This window comes from Mus caroli, unplaced genomic scaffold (genome assembly GCF_978045245.1).
Source record: "Mus caroli unplaced genomic scaffold, Mus_caroli_1 scaffold_8, whole genome shotgun sequence".
Lineage (NCBI taxonomy): Eukaryota > Metazoa > Chordata > Mammalia > Rodentia > Muridae > Mus > Mus caroli.
Window position 1 is genome coordinate 119,854,761 of NW_028227263.1, and position 18,028 is coordinate 119,872,788.

At 49.5% G+C, this 18,028-nt stretch overlaps 2 protein-coding genes across 8 annotated transcripts; one reads left to right on the forward strand and one right to left on the reverse strand.

Annotated features, from left to right (window-relative positions):
- Positions 1-163: 163 nt before the first annotated feature.
- On the reverse strand, positions 164-6,189 carry B9d2 (B9 domain containing 2). Its single transcript, XM_021168167.3, has 4 exons — positions 5,986-6,189; positions 5,490-5,581; positions 3,322-3,447; positions 164-744 (listed from the first exon to the last, which is right to left on the reverse strand). The coding sequence occupies exons 2-4, from the start codon at positions 5,575-5,577 to the stop codon at positions 431-433; spliced, it is 528 nt and encodes a 175-aa protein (XP_021023826.1). The 5' UTR covers positions 5,578-5,581; positions 5,986-6,189; the 3' UTR covers positions 164-430.
- A 5,646-nt stretch (positions 6,190-11,835) lies between these two features.
- Positions 11,836-17,803, forward strand: Tmem91 (transmembrane protein 91). 7 transcript variants are annotated; one of them, XM_085842022.1, is made up of 4 exons: positions 11,836-11,956; positions 13,320-13,513; positions 16,327-16,476; positions 17,449-17,803. In XM_085842022.1, the coding sequence occupies exons 2-4, from the start codon at positions 13,346-13,348 to the stop codon at positions 17,605-17,607; spliced, it is 477 nt and encodes a 158-aa protein (XP_085698148.1). In that variant the 5' UTR covers positions 11,836-11,956; positions 13,320-13,345; the 3' UTR covers positions 17,608-17,803. The 7 variants fall into 7 exon arrangements, with proteins under 7 accessions (XP_085698148.1, XP_021022572.1, XP_029335783.1 ...); XM_021166913.2 differs by having other exon boundaries at positions 11,933-11,956; positions 13,320-13,555; XM_029479923.2 differs by lacking the exon at positions 11,836-11,956 and adding an exon at positions 12,061-12,140.
- Positions 17,804-18,028: the final 225 nt, after the last annotated feature.

The window sequence follows — 18,028 nt, forward strand, 5'->3', positions numbered from 1 at the left end:
AATTGGGACTTCGTGAGAAAACAGAGTCCTGTATTAGAAGTGGGGACCTAGGCGGTGGAGAGCGAAAGGCAGGGGCAGGCTTTGGGTTTGCGGATGAAAGTGTCAAGGAGAGTGAAATAAGGAGACTGACGTCTGAGAGCTTTAGCCGATACAAAGAGGCACCTTACCCATGAGAAATACGCGCTTTTATTAAGTGTCCCCGACAGTACAAACAGTGGGCCCTGCTCAAGTCCCTCCAACCCACAGCCTTACTACCCGGTAGTTCAGTGGAGCATGGGCCACAGGGGAGTTCCTGGCCTTGCAGTCCATGGCATAGGGGCCATGACTTGGGGGTGATCAGAACTGACAGTCTCCAGAGTCCGCGTGCCTGCTTCACTGCTGTGCCATTATGTGCTCAGTGGATGATGGCGATTAGTAGCAATGAAGTCCCTCAACACTCCACTCCATAGCGATCAAAGTGACGCAGCAGCAGGCCGATACCAAGGTGCACTGTGCCACCCGCAGCCGTGTGCAGGCGGTAGCGGTCAGCCCCGCTGTAGATGGTATCTGCGTGCAGCAGCTGTGGCCCACCACCCACGAAAGCCCGTGCTAGCTGCTCCCTCCAACTGCCCAGGGGCCTCCATGTAGGGCAGTCCAGCTGATGAGTGCCTGGGCTGCTAGGCACATGGCAAAAGCCATAGCCAGCAAGCTGGCAGCGGCCAAAGCTGTCCTGGGACCACACCTGGAGATGGAGTCGAGGCCAACCTGCGGGATGAGAGGTGTTAGAGAAAAGGACAAAGGGGCAGAACTCTGCTCCCGGGTTCCCATCATTGAAACTACTAGCGACTTTGCACAGTACTTTTACCTTGGATTATTGCCTGAATTTCCTCTCTGGGTTCTCATCTCCCACCCACTCCACATAGTAGTCACAGGAATCTAGAGCAATCCACATTACCCTCTTCTCAAAACCCTCCCATGACTCCCTTGGGCCACAGTACAAAGTCCAACCTCTCAAGTCAAGTCTGGCCTCGTCTGACCTCCCTTTGTGGTCTCTTCTCTCTCCCAGGCCCCCCCGGTCAGCACCTCAGCTTAGACCCCTTCCGCCCTCCTCCTCATGGACTTGCTTTGCTCTCACCCACCTGACTCAGATTTCCTTTCTTCCCCAGTGGAACCATCTCTCCCCTTCGTTAGGTTTCTAGTGGCCTCAATGCACAGCTGAATGTCCCAGCCTGACAATCCAATGCTTGGAGATGCAGCCCAGCCCCTCCCCCACAACCCTGAGCCCTCCCCTGGCAGGCCTTGTTCTCCAGGCTGGGGACACAGCAATGAACACAGCAGACAAAAATTCCTGCCCTGTGAAGCTGACATCCTAGACAACCAACATAGTAAATAAGTAAATTATAGGGTATGTCATATGGTGATAACCGCTCTGGGGAAAAACAACAGCCAGAAAGGGAGGGGTGGAGATGTAGTTTGGAAAATTGGGGAGCAGCTAAAGGAAGCTTTCCTAAAGAAGGTGACATTTGAGGCTGAACAGTGCAGTGTAGAGCTGGAATGCCAGCACTTGGGAGGTAGAGGCAAGAGGATCCTCAGAAGTTCAAGGCTAGCCTGAGCTACACAATGAGTTCTAGGACAACCAGGGCTACACATCTGAAGGGTGACATTTTGGCACATACTTGAGCTGCTGAGGCCCCAGGCTAGGCTGGACTATGTTCTGAGACTCTATCTTAAAAGCAAACAAGCCAACCAGGATGCAACATAAATGCTTAAAGGAGTGGGCTGTCTAGGCACCTAGGGGAATGACATATCCAGTCAGTGCAAAAGTTCCAAAGTAGGAGGGGCCAATGAGGCTAGAACGGGGAGTCGTGGGGAACAAAGGACAGAGGTGACAGCCAGATTACATAGGGCCTGTGATGCCAGAGAAGGCTCCAGCTTTTATCTTGAGCCATAGGAGGCCTGCAGGCAGGTTCCGTACAGAGGAAGAACATGCTGTATTTAGGTCCTCCCAGGGTCTAGCCCAGTATCCAACCCTGAGATCTGGGCCTGGGAACACAGTGAAGACAGAAAGAAAGAATGGTCCCAGAAGGCCGGGCGTGGTGGCACACACCTTTTATCCCAGCACTTGGGAGGCAGAGGCAGGCAGATTTCTGAGTTTGAGGCCAGCCTGGTCTATAGAGTGAGTTCCAGGACAGCCAGGGCTATACAGAGAAATCCTGTCTTGAAAAACAAAACAAAACAAAACAAAACAAATAAAAGAATGGTCCCGGAAAGAGAAGATGGACAGAGAAGGCTCGGTGGGATAGGATGAGAAACAGAAGTGGGTTTCAGAGCCACCAGGGTGTGTTGGTGAGCTGAGAGACTAAGAAGGGAGCAAGCAGGGAGGAAAACAGCTAAGGCCAGGACTGAGGAAAACCTCCAACGTATCACCCTCACAAACTAGTGCAATCCTTCAAAAGGAGAATCTGATCCATCCATTTCTTCCTGGGCTCCCCAGAGCCTTCGAGAATCAGTCTTAGTGCCTTTGCAGTCGAGGCCCTACATTCTGTCCCTACCACCTCATCCCCCACTGTCCTTCTCACCCACAGACATCAAATACCCAGGACACTCCTCCCCATTTCTACCTGGCTCTCTGCCTCCACCCTCTGTCTTTGTCCTTGGGCACAGTTAGCTTCTCTTGGCCCTTTACAGCAGAACTCTAACTGCTCTGCCCTATAAGGCCATGGGACCAATCAGAGATGACTTCTGTGTTTCCAGGGCCTCTGTGCTGGCCACATTTGGAAATAGGTCTATCTTCTACCTATAAGGGAACCCCTGATGACAGGGCTTGGAGGGTCCTTCTTAGTTGAGGATGTCCCTGCTCAAGCTGGACAGACGTAGGCTCAGTCAACAGTACTTATATTGCTCAAATGCCCAGCTCGTTTCCCAGAATCTGCTGTGTTTTAACCAGAAAAGCTGCGCTGAGATGATACCTTCCTCCCTCGAAGACTCACTTCCCCTTTGAGCAGAACCTCTGCCTGTGTGAGCAACGGCAACTGGCCCATTTCCTGTCCCTCTCCTCCCTAGCTATCTCTCTTTACCCTACGCAGCCTCCTCAGTGGCCGTTAGTCAAAGGCCCCTCCCACTTGACCTCCACTTCCTGATATCTTCTCTACCCCAACCTCTGGCACATTCCACGGGCCTAGGGTTCTGAATAGCTCGGGTGAGGCCTCAAATGCACGGCTCTAGGGGAGGCTGTACCAGAAAAGGGACCCACAAAGTACAGGGAGCAGACAGCCATGGTGTTCCAAGCCCAGCTCCTCTTAAGCTTGACTGCCCCTCCCCGTCCTGTCATCCTGTACCCACCTTGGAGACCTTTAGTAGCGAAGTGCAGGTCAATGGGGTGGGACCAGTAAGCCATGTCCCCTATCTGGGGTGTGTCTACCTGTGTCTGGCCTTCCCGTACACCTGAGAGGAGCTTCCATGCGGCCCCTGTAATGAGAACCAGGACATCAGGGTTGGAGGGGAATAGCAACCTTCAAGAAGGGGACCTGCCGTGGCAATGAGTTTGTTTCCCCCTGGTATTTGGAAGTGGGAGTTACACAGTATAGACTCAAGGGCCAAGTGTCTGGATCCAGATCTTGGCACTGGCAGTGTACATCTGAAATCTCAGCACTTGGGAGTTTGTTTGGGGCTTTCTTGGGCTGCCTGATGAGTGTCAGGTCAGCACGGGCTACAGTGTGGGTCTCAGTCTCTAAAGAAAAATTGGAGGAGTTGAAGAGCACGTGAGAGAGAATAAAGCCAGGCAGTGGTGGTGCACACAGTTAGTCTTAGCCCTGGAGAGGCAGAGGCAGGCCGATCTCTGTGACTTCAAAGCCAGCCTGGTCCACAGAAGGAGTTCCCAGGGCTGCCAGGGCTGCACAGAGAACCCTGTGTAGAAATCCTGGCACTATTCATAAATGTGCTCTTTATTTTGCAGTGTTAAGGATGGAACCTAGAGCAGTGCATATGCAAGAGCTCTCTAGCAACAGTCTACACTCCCCAGCCCAAGTCGGTGCAACCCTAGCAGAGTAGCTTCTCTCTGTTTCCCTGTCTATAAAACAAGCGACAAAAACCTCAGTCTCACAAGTTATGAGAGGACTCACATAGCAAGGATTGACTATGAATTTTTAAAATATTATTCACTTGTTAATCCTCATGACTGCAGCTGGCGATGTGATCCAGAGGCACACGCTCTATGCTCTGCTGATGAGCTGCACTCTCAGCACCGACAGATAGCCTCCTTTCTTAAGACAAGGTCTTGGGGCTGGAGAGATGGCTCAGTGGGTAAGAGCACCCGACTCCTCTTCCAAGGTCCAGAGTTCAAATCCCAGCAACCACATGGTGGCTCACAACCATCCGTAACAAGATCTGGCGCCCTCTTCTGGAGTGTCTGAAGACAGCTACAGTGTACTTACATATAATAAATAAATAAATCTTTAAAAAAAAAGTTAAAAAAAAAAAAAAAGACAAGGTCTCATATAGCCAAGGCCAGCCTCAAACCTCTGACGTAGCTAAGGATGACCTTGAACTTCTTCTGCGCCCCCTGCCTACACTCCCCGGGTGAAGAGATCCCCAGCATCTTTCCTTACTCTATGCACCCCACATTCAGAAGCCTCGGTCAAAGACCAAGAAGAGACTGGGCACCCGTCTGCGAGCACATCACGACCCCAGTGAGGAGCAAGGAGAAACAGTGTCCACATACTGAGCACTACACCCCAGATGCTCTGCTAAACGCTCTGGACATTGCCTTCACCTGCTCTCTGGGATTCTAACTGCCCCCTCCCAACACACACACACACACACACACACACACACACACACGAAGCTTTCAGACTCCTCACTGTTGCCACGAAGGCCCATGTGTGACCTGGATCCTGTTACTCATCTGCCACTGCCACTCCCCACCCTCAAGCCTCACTGGTCCCATCCTGCTCCCTTGGATGCCTCAGGGCCTTGGCAGTGGCTGTTCCTTTTGCCCTGAAAGGTCTGCTACTGGGTGCCCATTTCCAGCTGCTTTCCTCCTGCCCCCCAATTCAAGTGCCACTGGCACAGAAAGGCTTTCTCTGATCTCAGACCTCCCCATTCCAAATCAGCCCCCAGCACATCACTTTCTTTTTTTCCCTAGAACTTACAATAATCTTGTATATATTTTGTGCTCTTTTCTTTGAGACAGGGCCCCAAACTTGTACTGGAAGGCTTCCTGGGTGCTGGAATTACAGATACGCATAAGCACACCTAGCTTGTCTACTGGCCTGAGGACAGGAAGTGTGTGTGTGTGTGTGTGTGTGTGTGTGTGTGTGTTTTCTATGTCACAGCCCCATATGCTTAGGGGCTATGTTTTCAGATGGTGAGATAACATGAAAGACAAGGATAAAGAGAAGCAAACAGTATGGTCTGAGTTCATTGGAGAATCGAGGAAAGAACATGGAGACTTAGGCTAGGGGAGGGGGCTGGGCATTGTTTGGGAGATGAACAAGGTGTGAGAAGGATACCTGTGTGGATGCCCCACTTGCAAAAGAGGCTGCTTTCCGAGAAACCGGTGGCCCCTATGATCTGCCCGATCACGTGCACTTCAGCCATGGCTCTAGGAAAGGAAAAATTCAATCACAACCCTGTGAGGTAACTGTATTATTTCCATCCGACAGCTGGGAAAACTGAAGTCTATCACATAAAGAACAACACTATGATTCTAAGCTAGTTCCACCAACCCACTGACAATGTGGCCTTCATCACAGATACAAGCCACCTCCCCAGAAATGCCCAAGAAAAATGAGGAAGACTCCCAGAGGTGTGGGAACCTGCACCAATAAATAAACCAAGGCTCAGACGCTTAGAAAGCCCCGCCCCAGGGCTGTGGCCCCGCCCATACGTGCAAGGCCCCGCCCCTTCGCAGCAGATCAGCCAAGCTTCAAAAGGCGCATGCGTCTCGTCTCGGGTATAGGGCCGCTTTAGCCTTGCCCGTAGGCGTAGCGCATGCGTCATTCCTACCTCCGCGTACTTGACCGTTAGAAGTGAAAGCTGCCTCGGGGATGGTAGTTCATGGGCTTCTTTGCGGACGCCGTCGAGACTAGTCTCGCTCCCCTCCCGGGCCTTTCCAGGCGGAGGGAGATTGGAGGGAGATAGGTCCGCAGCCTCGCTCTCCTGGGGTGCCCCGACTGTTGCTGGGGCAACAGCAGGTTCCTCCCCTGAGCCCGCCCTGCGCGCTGATGATTGGTGCTATAGCTGCCCCCTGGGGGCGGGGCGTAGTCGTGATGGACGCGGTCATTCGGGACTTTTTTGGGAGAATTGCATAGGTCTTGCTCCTGCGACTCCTTACGCCCCAGAGTGGGAGGCCTGGCGGGTTATCTCTATCAGCAGTTGAGGAAGTTAGAACGCCAACTGTTTCCTCTCCATATCTTCTTCACGCATTAAACACAAATCTATTGATGCTCTTTGCTTCTTTAAAACAAAACAAAACAAAACACCTTTCCTGTTCAGGATCACAGCCAGAATGGAGCCTGCCGACACTAAACGGGCACCTAAAGGGACTCCCATAGTAGTCATCTCTATGTTGTAGCTGAAGGGGCAAAAAGGATCTTCATATTCTGACACTAGAGAAATTGGGAAGTGGGTTTCTCTTCAGTTTTCAGAGCTTCCTCAGATTTCTCAAGGACTGAGAAGTCCAACTTCTTTCTCAGAGTCACTGCAAAGTTCATTCTAACAGCTGGTTTTGAACAAACAGGTTGGGGTAAAGATAAATGAGGAAGACGGGGCTGGAGAGATGGTGCAACAGAGCGCTTGCCTCTCTTCCAGAGAACTGGAGTTCGGTTCCCAGCATTGTGTAACTCCAGCTACAACTCTGCCCTCTTCTGGTGTCCCAGAGGACATTTCCCACCCTCAACCCCTGCCCGGAGCACAGGTGGCATACACAAATAATAAAAATAAATCCTACAAAAGGAAGGAAGAAGCCCCTTTGGCAGGAAGTCGGGGAAGAAAGCCTCTCTCCTTTATATATATATATTTTTTTTTCCAAGTCGGAAACAAATTTTAAAATTTAAAACATTTTATGATGAGTATTGTGGCTCGTGAGAGACTGAGGCAGGAGGAATGCTGCAAATTTAAAGCCAGCCTGGGCTATTAAGTGAGTTCCAGGCCAATCCTCCTTAAACAAAAAACTAAAACTAAAACAAGAACTTATGTCTGTGTGTGTGTGTGTGTGTGTGTGTGTGTGTGTGTGTGTTCAGGTGTATGGGTGGATGTTTGTATGGTGCATATGTGAGAGGCCAGAAGCTAGCTCACCAACCTCCAAAGCTATCCACTTTTTTTTTTTCCCTTCCAATTTTCAGGGTATGTGTTACCAACACTAACACCACTGTTTTTCTGTGCTTGCATTTTAAACATCTTTTGTTGGCACGGGTGTTTTTCACATATATCTGAGCACCAGGTGCATGCAGTGCCTGCCAAGGCTGCAGGAGAGTATCTGGCGTCCTGGAGAGTGCGTTGCAGGCAGTAGTGACCACCCAGGACACACGGTAAGAATGGAACTTGAGGCCTATTCGAGATCACACTATGCTCTTGCCAACTGAGCCATTTCTCCAGGCCATACAGTATTTGTTGTATTGACTTATTGAATTCAGTAACTCTGTCATGCAGGCTCATCCACATTGTAAGTGTGTGTCAGAATTTCCCTCCTTTGGAGTGTCACAGTGCATTCAGTGTAACTAGAGCCCACACTTTATTCAGGTAGACGCTGCTGTTACCCCAGCCTTTTGGCTATTGGAGATGCTGCTGCCATCACATGCAACCTCTCTGAGACCCCTCCATTTGAGTTCTTCTGGGCATTTCACTGGAAATGGGAGTCTAGAACCACGTGGTTGCCATGGTGTTCTCCATGGCAGCTGGAATAGGGCTTCACACCTTCCTTTCTTCTCCCACTGACTCATCTTAGGAACAGAAGGATCTGAACCACCCTCTTCAAGAACATCACTTTCTAAGTATTATGTACAGAAAAGTGCACAAACAGTAAGCGAACGTCTTGGTGGATTTCATAAACCGAATATACCTGATGCCCAAAGAAAACAAGGCACAGGTTATGGATAGGCTGTGTACCTGTTCACTCCGCATGGAAACGTTCCAGGGAGGACAAAGAACCCTTGGGAATCAGGAAGTACGCTGGAGAGAGAGCTTGGTTGTTGAGATGTTTGCTGCTCTTCCAGAGAACCTGAGGTCAGTTTGCAGCATCCATGTCCTGTGGCTTACAGCTAACTATAACTCCAGACCCAGAAGAGCTAGCACAAAACTATCTTGTAGCCTCTGTGGCACACACTCAGACACACACACACACACATAAAATAAAACTAAAAAACATAGGTTTTTGGTTTTGGTTTTGGTTTGGAGACAGAGTTTCTTTATGAAGCCCTGGCTGTCCTGAAACTCACTACGTAGACCAGGCTGGCCCCAAATTCAAAGATCTGCCTGCCTCTGCCTCCAGAGTGCTGGGATTAAAAGCATGTACCACCACTCCTACCTAAAAAATCTTTAAATCAAGAAGTAAAGAAAATACATGTTGTGGTTTCTCTCAAGCATTCGAATACTTGGCCCTCAGGTGGTAGCTGCTTGGGAAGGATTGAGAAGTATGGCCTTGATGAAGGAAGGTTGTCACTGGGGGCTTTAGAGTTTCCCAGGAGCATGCCATTTTGAGTTAACGTTCTCTGATTCCTGCCTGTGGTTCAACATGCCCCAGTTCTCAGCAGCTGCTCCAGGCACCTCTGCCAGCCCTTCACTGTGCCATCAGAGGAGCCCTCTGGAATTAAAAGCCCAATTAAACTCTCTTTTTTTTTTTTAAAGATTTATTTATTTATTATATGTAAGTACACTGTAGCTGTCTTCAGACACTCCAGAAGAGGGCGTCAGATCTTGTTACGGATGGTTGTGAGCCACCATGTGGTTGCTGGGATTTGAACTCTGGACCTTCGAAAGAACAGTCGGGTGCTCTTACCCACTGAGCCATCTCACCAGCCCCCAATTAAACTCTTTTATCACTTACTTATCTTGGTCATGGTGTTTTATCACAGCAATAGAAAGGTAACTAATACAGCACGTAAGGCTTAAAAAGTAAAAGAAACTTACAAGGCTCAGGAAGGTCCTAGAAAATGATAGGATTCACAAAGTCCTCCAAAGTTATGAAAGGTGTAAACAACTGCTAGGAAGAGGAGAGCCTGCAGCTCAGCTGTTTTAGGTCCAGAGATGCAGTTTCAGTGAGCCACCCACGCTGAGATTTTATTCATTGTTATTGAAAGTAGCTTATTTTTGGTTTTTGTTTTCCTATTTTCTTTTCTTTTTCTTCTAGTGCTAGGGATTGAACCCAGGACCTTGGACATCCTGGGCCAGTGTTCCATTATTTAGGTACAACTATATCCCCAGCTCTGTTTTACTCTTTGTCTCCCAGGCTGGCCTCCAACTTGCTATAATATAGCAGAGGGTGATCTTGACCTGATCCTCCTGCCTCCACCTCCTGAAGGCTGTTGGACTTACAAGTATGCACACCATACCTGTTTTCATGCAATGCTTGGAATTGAACCCAGTTTCTGCTAGGTAAAAAACACTCAACCAACTGAGCTACATCTCCAACCCTGTCTCATAATTTTTATGATTGGATCTGAAGGATATATCAGGAAAAGCATAGATGTGATACTGTATTTTTGGGCATCATGTTATGGGATATAGAATACACAGTGAGGGGCTCGGGGTGTGGCTCAGTGGTAGAGCCTCTGCCTAGAATTCCCCAGTGAGGTGTTAAGGAAGTGACTAAGGTGCAGATGCAGTTGCCTATTAGCATGCAGGAAGTCCTGGATTCTCATTCTCTAGGCCCCGCCCCATTCACATTCTAGGCCTGTCACAAAATAAAAAAATAAGACTGCAGGCCTGCTGGAAGAGGTGGGCTGGGGAGACTCTACAAGGCTAATTATGGAGGCCATAGTTCCAACTTGACAGGAATTCACCACTAGGAGGGTAAGGATGATGGGGTGTCACTGAGCTCAGTGGTCTGATGGAAAAATGAGGCTATTAGGAGTTCATACCCTCATCTGTGAGTCTGAAAGGAGGGCCTTCTTTGTGCCATTTTTTTTTCAGGCCCGAGGGGCATCCCTGAACAAAAGAGACTAAATCCCAGCCCCAGTGGAGCTGGTATTGATGGGAGCAGGCAGGAGCGGCATGCAAACGGAAGCGGGTAGCAGTTTTTTTTAACGTGGCGTAAAAGACAAATAGAGCAAGAGGAAGGAGCTAGTAAATACCTTCTGGTGAAAACCATCCTGGCCCTTGCCCCTGGCGTTATCCCTCCCGCGGGTCTCTGTGCCAGACACTCAGACTGAGCCAAGCATGCTCCCAGACGCCATCTGCTCTCTCCGGGAGTGGGGCCGGTGCCAGCTTGAGTGTTTGGACTCTTGGCAAAGTTCCCTGGCACCCTAGAGCTAGGGAACTCCACTGCCTCACATCGGGAATCCTCCCGTCTAGCCAGATGGAGGGCGACAGGAAAGGGAGGCAGTACAAACTGGGTGGGCTTCCTGAAGGAGGGGATGTCTTGGAGGGCCAGGAACGTTCTTCAGTTGAACAGACACGAATTATAAATCATAAAATTGATAAACACATTACATGTGTTCACTGCGCTTACTTTGCCAGACTTTGGGTAAATGTGTGAGCATTTGTTGTCACATCTAAGTTAAAATCCATATGTCAGGGTGTGGAAATGACTCAGAGGAAAGGGGGGCTTGGTGCTAAACCTGATAACCTGTGTTGGATCCCAGGAACATACCTGGTGGAAGAAAAGAACCAACTCCTATAATTCATCCTCCGACTTCTACACATGCTTGCTCTACATAGCATGTGTGCACCACACAAAAGAAATAAATGTAATATAAATTTTTTTTGTTTGTTTTTTTTTGGTTTTCCGAGACAGGGTTTCTCTGTGTAGCCCTGGCTGTCCTGGAACTCACTTTGTAGACCAGGCTGGCCTCGAACTCAGAAATTTGCCTGCCTCTGCCTCCCGAGTGCTGGGATTAAAGGCGTGTGCCACCACACCCGGCATAAAAAAATTTTTAATTGTATGTCATCACATCTAGGAGACTGGGCATATGTCCTGAGTTTTCAGATGAAGGAATTCGGTTTAGAGAGAGATGAGGCTATCTATGGTCCAAAGTTCACACATCGAGTGCCTTGAAATGCCTGCAAAGGAGCCGTATGCAGAGAGCCCAACCCTGGACACCACCAAGCACCAACGTCACTGAAGGATGCTTAAAGCATTCCATCCTAGACCATTCCTCGGCCTCTGTCCTTGGAAGCTTCGCTCAACCTTCCTACCTCAGCTTCTTCCCTTCCCCTGGGGATTCTGCCGTGGGTTACAGTCTGTTGGCACTGGTCCCATTTGTTTATGTCAACACAGGAGCCAGTGTCCTGGCCTCAGTTTCCTCATCTGCAAATTAAAGGGAATGCAACCAGCAACGGGCCAGGGGTAGCATCCGCACTCATTGAACAAGCTGTGTTCTCACCAGTTACTTCACCTCTCTGTGCCTCTTTGCTGCCGGGTAAAAAAAGACCATATACCATGCTACTTAGAATTGTTCTGTGGCTGTGTATATTTAAAGCACCTCTTAGAATAAGGCACAAAGCTGTAGTCGATGTTATTATTATTGTTGAGCCATCATTTTGGGTGAGTAATGTGGGGTCCAGCCATGTTCCAACCATCAGGTTTCAGCCTCCTTAAGGGAGAAGCTGCTGGCTCTGGGACCCCCAGAATCGGAGGCCCCCTCCCGGGGCGCTGCGGAGGGGCGGAGTCTGGAGCTATTGCCCCACCTCTCTCCTCCCCAGCTCGCTGCTGGGGCGCAGAGACCCAAGCGCAGCTCAGCAGCATTCAGACCCTGTACGGGGTAGCCCGGACGCCCGATCTCTGGGTTCAGGTTTGCCTATCTCTGGGCCGCAGGGCAAGGTGGGTGCCCTGCAAGACCCAACCATGTCCCGGCGCTTGACCGTGGGCGGTGAGAATAGATGGGGACATTGCTCCTCCCCCAGGGTCCTGGCGGATGGAGGCGAACCTTTGGCGGGGACCTGCGCTAGATTTGGAATGACCTGGGGCGGGGGAATCGTAGAACGAGAAGGATCTTTCTGGCTGAGTATGAACAGTACATATGCTGGAGAGCTAAGGCGACAGGCCGGCCAGTGGGGAGATGTGTGGGGCAAGGTGCGACACCGGTTGAGCTGGACAGGTGTGCAATGGAAGGGATGAGACCTGAGAAACGTAGCGGTGGGGATTTCTGCATGGTGAGGGTGTTTGCGGTTTCAGATGCAGCAACGGTGAGGACTGCAAGGTGGCTCAGGGATACACAGAAGGATACGTAAGAACGCTGCCGACCTCAGACATGTTTTTGAGGGGAGTCGCTGTAATTTTGCAGCATGTGCTGAAGGAGACCTTTGGCAGAGACAGGGTGTGGGTGGGTTTACCTTCAAAAGGGATGGGTGACAGTGGCCCTGGGAACTGAGTGTGAGTGAGGGCTAGGGGTGTGTGAACTAGGGTGGAGTTCCTATGTCACTGGGGATGAGGGATGGATGTGTGCTGTGGACCTGTGAACCTGGAGATGTTTGTGTGTGTGTGTGTGTGTGTAGAGGACTCATGGGACCAACGTGTGTAAGACATGGTTTACAATGATCGTGCAACAGGTATATAATTTTTATTTTTACTACATATTTTTAGGTTTTTCGAGACAGGATTTCTGTATGTCCTTGGCTGTCCTAGAACTTGCCTTGTAGACCAGGCTGTCCTGGAATTTACAGAGATTCACTTTCCTCTGCCTCCTAAGTGCTAGGATTAAAGGTGCATGCCATAACTGCCCAGCCGTACATAATATTTTAAAATTATTTTTATTTATGTGCATTGGTGTTTTGCCTGCATGTATGTCTGTGTGAGGGTGTAGGATCCCTGGAACTGGACAGTTGTGAGCTACTATGTGGGTGTTAGGAATTGAACCTGAGCCCTCTGGAAGAGTAGCTAGTGCTCTTAAATGACATTTCTCCAGCCCTAAATACCTTTATGTGTATGTATATGTGTGTATATGTATATACACACACATTATCTATCTATCTATCTATCTAATCCCCAGAATTGACCACCTGGGGCTCAGAATAGTCTGTGTATGAACTAGGCAACCCCCTTTCTATTCTCAAAATCTGTTTTTCTATCTGTAAAGTGAAGAGAAGGTGTTTTGAGCTCTCTCATCTGTCCAGAGCCCATAGGCACAGGGTGATGGATGAAGGCAAGACTTTTGAAATTTGCATTTGCTTTCTTCTGTCTCCAGGGCCCTCTACCACAGCCTCCACAACCATGGACAACTCCAGCATACAGGAACTCCAGCAACCCTTACTGCCAAGCATAACCTGTGACCTCCTGGCTCCCAGGTCTGAGAAGCCAGAGCTGGGAACCCCCTTCCCAGAAACTGCCTTTGCAGAGTCCCCCAGAGGCTGGCAGCTCCTTCTCCCACCTCTTCCTTCAGTGAGTGCTGGCCTGGGGGAGCCTGAGACCCCTGACTTTGAGGTAGGAGCATCAGGCTGATGGTGGAGGTATCTGCCTAGGTCTGGGGTCTCTCTTGACTGTTCAGGGCTGGCTGGGAGTCTCATGAGTTGCTCTCTGTGAAGCCATGGCTGACCTGGAGCTCACTATGTAGACCAGGCCAGCCTTGAACTCAGAGATTCACTCGGTCCTGTCTCCCAAGTGCAACTTCTTCTTTTTTGGTTTTTCGAGACAGGGTTTTCTCTGTGTAGCACTCGGCTGTCCTGGAACTCACTCTGTAGACCAGGCTGGCCTCGAACGCAGAAATCTGCCTGCCTCTGCCTCCCAAGTGCTGGGATTAAAGGCACAGTGTGCCACCACTGCCCGGCAACGGTTTTTTTTTTTTTTTTCTTCAGACTTTAATTTGTTCCTTAAATCTTTGCTGTTTTCCTTTTCCCAGAACCCATAAACACCTGGCTTCTGCTGACCCAGTTTTTCAAGTTAAAAAAATTTTTTTAAAAACAAAACCCCAAACCCCTAACATTTATTTGTGTGTGCATGCTCCGTTTGGAGTGAGGCCAGAGCACACATGCAGGTCAGAGGACAGCATTCTGGAGCCGAGTCATTAGGCTCGGTGGCCAATGGCTTTACCTGCTTCCCCTCACACTGCTCTAGAATATTCTTTTCAGATTTTTGTTAGTTTAAAACGTTTTATGTGTATGGGTGTTTTGCTTGCGTTATCTGTGCATTATACTCATGTGGTTATCTGTGGAGGCCAGAAGGGGGCGTTGGATGCCTTGGGGTTGGTATTAACAGGGAGTTGTGAGTCACCATGTGCTGGGAATCCAACCTGGATCCTCTGCCAGCTCCCTTAACCTGTTATCAGTTCGTTGGAGCCAATGAGCTATCTCTGCAGCACTTATTTTTGAGAGAGAGAGAGAGTGAGTGTGTGTGTGTATCACATTACCCACTATTCAGATCCCCTGGAGCTGGAGTTACAGAGCAGTAAGCACTCAGCCCTCTCTTCAATCCCCGCTCCTCCCTTTCTGAGACAGAGTCTGTGTATCTCTCAGGCTGGCCTTAAATTCTTCATCCTTCTACCCCAGCCTCCAAGAATGTTACAGGTTTGTGCCAACACACCCATCATAAAATTAGTTTTTAGTTGTTTTCTTTTTCTTGTCTCTTTTTTGAGATGGGATTTTTCTGTGTAGATCAGGCTGTCCTGGGACTCATGAGACCCGCGTGCTTCTGCCTCCTGAGTGCTGTGATTAAAAGTGTGTGCCACCACTGCCTGTAGTAAAGTCATTTTTATAATGTCATATTCCTTCCTCATATTGTGAAACATCATTTTTATATTTTGACACTTTTCTTTTGACACGGTCTGATAGTCATGTCAGCCTGAACTTTTCAGGTCACACTCATCTTTTTCCCCAGCCCCAACTGACTGGAAATACAGGCCTATGCCACTCTACCTGGTTTGTGTCTTTTGTGAGATGGTTTCATGTAGCCCAGGCTAGCCTCAATCTCATCATGTAATTGAAGATGATCATGAACTTCTGTCCCTCCTGCTCCCACCTCCTGAGAGTTGGGCTTAGAGGCAGGTGCCAGCACCCTGGTTTCCCCATTTTACTTTAGGCAGGGTCTTGTTAAATTGCCCAGGCTGACTTTGAACTCACTTTATAGTCCTGCCAGGACTTGTAATTTCAGTCCTCTGGACCAGACTTGATTTTTGTCACCTTTTCTTAAAAAAATCTTGTAAAGTGACTTTGTGATATTCTGTCAAGTGATTTGGAAACCTGCCCAGATTCAAGGGGAGAAACATCTGAATCACATCAAAAGAGTGTTTGAAGCAAAGGTTTTGGCGCACACCTCTAATCCCAGAGAGAGATAGGCAGATCTCTGTTGAGTTTAAGGCCAGCCTAGTCTACATAGTGAGTTCTAGAACTCACTAGGACTACATAGTAGAGACGTTGTCTTTAGGAACCAGGCTTAGTATGTGCCCATAATCCTGACACCCAGGAAGCTGAAGCAGGGGAATGGTTTCAGACAGCTGGACTACACTGCACAGAGCTTTAAAGAACAGCCGGGAGCTACAGAGAAAGAAAGACCATGTTTACAATCAAAACGAGTACATACTCGGGGTTGAGAACAGCCTGCCACGGGTAGTACGCATTGTCTTACTGTCTCTGACTGTTCTGTATTGCACCTCTAAGTCCTGTTTGACACTTGTGTCTAGTGTATTTGACTGCGTGTCTGGTCATTTTGTTTGAAAGATCAGTTCTTTGGAGACCTAGAATGAAGGTTCCTTTTTCCAGAGAGGATCTGGTTTGCTCCTGATGGAGCTGCCTGCAGACATCCGTGATAGATTCTGTTTCTTCTGCGAGGGATTATTTTTTCTCCAGACAGGGCTCATGTAACCCAGGCAAGCCTCCTCATCTTCCTGCCTCTACATCCCAGATGCTGGGATTAGAAACACACTTGCCTTTAAAACCATTTTAGGCAGGCAGCTTTGTCCTTACAGTTCAGGACACGGGGGCACTTTTAACTCTTTACAGGTTCTCATCCCAAGGCAAAGTCTGCCCCCACTGCAGATGTCTTCATTCAGGGATTATGAGCAATCTTCCCATAGCTGGACCCTTGAGAATGAACTCACCTGGGGGTGGGTCTCTCTGGAGACCCTCAGTCAGTCCACTGTTGCCCCCTTCAAAGGATCTAGGGGACAGAAAGTCTCTGGGAAGGCCCCAGGGAAGCACTGGTCTACGGGGGCGATGGGGAGGTGGGTGAGGATCACCACCTGTGCTCTCTCCTATCTGTAGGACACATTATCCAGTGACAGTGACTCAGAGGATGATGGGGGCGACCGGCTCTCTCCACTTCTTCCCCATGACCACCTCGGCCTGGCGGTATTCTCTGTGCTGTGTTGTTTTTGGCCTGTGGGCATCGCTGCCTTCTGCCTGGCCCACAAGGTTAGTCTGTGTTTGGGACTGGGAGGGTGCTGGCTTAAGGAAAAAAAAAAAAAAAGAGGCGTGTGAGGAGCCATGCTATGCTTAAGGCACTGGGGGTGGGCTAGAGAGAACTCCACATAGATACACACAGGTGTGACCAGATGTGGTGGTGACTGCCTGTAATCCCAGTATTTGGAGGGCTGAGACGTTTCAAGGCCAACCCGGCTACAAACTAGGATCTTGTCTCCAAAGAACCAAAACCACAAAAGAACAGGGCCGAGGATGCAGCTCAGCTCGGTTGGCAGAGCACTCACCCAGCACTCATGAAGTGCTGGGTTTGATGATCAACATGTAAGAGATGAAGGCAGGGTGATCTAAACTCAAGGTTATCTTTGGCTACAAAGGGACCTCAGGCCAGCCTGGGTTACCTGAGACTTTGTGTCAAAACAACCAAACACAAAAATAAAAACAAAAGAAGGAAAATAGGGGAAAACCAAGACATTTCACGAATCCAGAGTGGCGGTGAAGGACTTAGAATCATCCTCGCTTTCTCCTTTCTACCACTACAGAAGCTAGTGAATTCCCCACAGGTTTCCCTCCTCAGTAAATGGGAGTAATCCTTCTCTTGGGTTTATTGTGTAAATCAACTGAGTTAAAACACTGGCATTCCATAGTGGCACCTGGAAACCCCCCAGCCAGGGTTTCTTTGTGTAGCCTTGGCTGTCCTGGACCTCACCCTGTAGACCAGGCTGGCCTTAAACACAGAAGAGATCTGCTTGCCTCTGCCTCCCAGTGCTGAGATTAAAGGTGCGCTCCACCACCTATGTAATACATTCTTTCATTAAATACCCAGCAACTACGTTGCCCTAACCCTGGTTTGGGAATACAAGTGAATTAGTCATACTAGGTGGGGGCAGGGAGGGGGAGAGCCACAGGAAGCAGGACGGAGGGTGAGGTGGGCACTTTGGTTACCACTGCCCACTGCCTCTACAGACCAACAAGGCTTGGGCCAAGGGGGACGTCCAAGGGGCAGGGGCTGCCTCCCGCCGAGCTTTCCTGCTGGGGGTCCTTGCCGTGGGGCTGGGCCTGTGCACATATGCAGCTGCCCTGGTGACCTTGGCTGCCTACCTTGCCTCCCGAGACCCGCCCTAGTTGCCCTTCAGCCCCCACTGTGAATGCAGAGGCCAGAGGACCATCAAACCCCTGAGCAGAATGGATGATCTTGGTGTACACAGTGGTGACGGAGAGGACCACATCGCCCAGAAACGAGTCAGCTGGAGGCCCCCTCCCTTTCCTGGCCACCCCTACCCAGAAGGAAGCAATGTGAGAGATTAAAGATACCCTGAAGCCAAACCAGAGTCTGTCTGTGTTTGGGTGTATCCAGGGCGCACAGGTAGGAATATCTGAGAGCTAGATTAGCTGGCTGTGGCTGGCCTTAGACCTCAGAGCTCGAGGTGGGATGTTACAGTATTTCTTCTCCAGTCATCAGAGTAAACTAGAGACTTCATCTGGTAGCTTTGTGACCCTAAACCAAATGACTTCATGGACTTGTCTCATCTGCAGAATGGGACAA

Coding starts and splice junctions, on each gene's coding strand:
- Tmem91 (XM_029479923.2), top strand. CDS start 12,092: ATGACCTGGGGCGGGGGAATCGTAGAACGAGAAGGATCTTTCTGGCTG. Junction 13,514..16,326: donor TTCTCCCACCTCTTCCTTCA/GTGAGTGCTGGC, acceptor TCCTATCTGTAG/GACACATTATCCAGTGACAG. Junction 16,477..17,448: donor CCTTCTGCCTGGCCCACAAG/GTTAGTCTGTGT, acceptor CTGCCTCTACAG/ACCAACAAGGCTTGGGCCAA.
- B9d2 (XM_021168167.3), bottom strand. CDS start 5,577: ATGGCTGAAGTGCACGTGATCGGGCAGATCATAGGGGCCACCGGTTTC. Junction 3,448..5,489: donor CAAGTGGGGCATCCACACAG/GTATCCTTCTCA, acceptor TTCTCATTACAG/GGGCCGCATGGAAGCTCCTC. Junction 745..3,321: donor CGCTACTAAAGGTCTCCAAG/GTGGGTACAGGA, acceptor CTCATCCCGCAG/GTTGGCCTCGACTCCATCTC.